The 920-nt window shown below is 29.7% G+C and overlaps 1 protein-coding gene across 2 annotated transcripts in view; it reads right to left on the bottom strand.

Annotated features, from left to right (window-relative positions):
- LOC107491866 (phosphoinositide phosphatase SAC2) overlaps positions 1 to 520 on the bottom strand; it is a 9167-nt gene extending 8647 nt beyond the window's left edge. For both annotated transcript variants that reach the window (XM_016112773.3, XM_016112774.3), the window contains exon 1: positions 82 to 520. In XM_016112773.3, the coding sequence (XP_015968259.1) occupies positions 82 to 171 (90 nt within the window). In that variant the 5' untranslated portion in view covers positions 172 to 520. The remainder of the gene's footprint in view (positions 1 to 81) is intronic.
- Between the last annotated feature and the right edge of the window lie 400 nt (positions 521 to 920).

Raw genomic sequence — 920 nt, 5'->3', positions numbered from 1 at the left:
TTATCACACAATGCAAAGAAGAAAAGGAACGAAAACATGATACAGGAGAAGAAAGTAAAGGTAAGGATGATGAATGCATACCGAATAGGTTTCGTAGAGCCTGAATTTCTGCATATACCGTACTTCACCGCCATCACTCAGCTTCTGCTGATGTTGACGATGGTTCTCCATCACCTTCCACCCTGGAGAATCCAGCCCCTCCAATATAATGTTTTATTACCAACAATTCAAATTGAATTATTGAAGTTGAACAAGCTTGTTTGTGTCACATCAATCAACAGAGGCTCTTCTAGTTCCAGTACACATAAAAAAGAGAGAGAAAAAAAATACATGAATGAAAAGGAGAGACAAGAAAGAAGAATCAGTAGCAGGTGTTTTCGAATAATGAATGAATGCTTAATCCAGCTGAGTGAGCCAATGACAATAACAATAACACAGAACTCAGGTTAGCCTTTGGCGGCCACCGGAAAAAGTAATCGGCAAAGGAACTTTCTGAAGTCATTAAATTAAAGACTTTTTTTTTTTGGATAGATTAAATTAAAGACATTGACCTTAAAGGTTATTGAAACTTACAGAGGATCATATCTGCTGGGAATGAGTCATAATAATAATAGCAATATAAGAGATATTTTTTTTTTATAAAAAATAAGGAGACTCAAACCTGCTGCTTTTTAACGAATATGAGGAGATTATACCGTTTGAGCTACAACTCATTGATATATAAGAGATATTTTGTTGTGTGTGTATATATATATATATAATATTGAGAATTAGTTTTTCAATTAATATTAATTATTTTTTTAAAAAATGTTTTATTTATTTTAAATTTTAAATTATAATTTATAGTTCTAAATTTTAAATTTTAAATCTTAAAATTTAAATTTTTTAAAAAACATGAAAATTTTTAGAATTAAAAAAAT

Source organism: Arachis duranensis, chromosome 6 (genome assembly GCF_000817695.3).
Source record: "Arachis duranensis cultivar V14167 chromosome 6, aradu.V14167.gnm2.J7QH, whole genome shotgun sequence".
Lineage (NCBI taxonomy): Eukaryota > Viridiplantae > Streptophyta > Magnoliopsida > Fabales > Fabaceae > Arachis > Arachis duranensis.
Note: the sequence above shows the minus strand (reverse complement) of the source record. Positions and strands in the feature narration are given on the sequence as shown.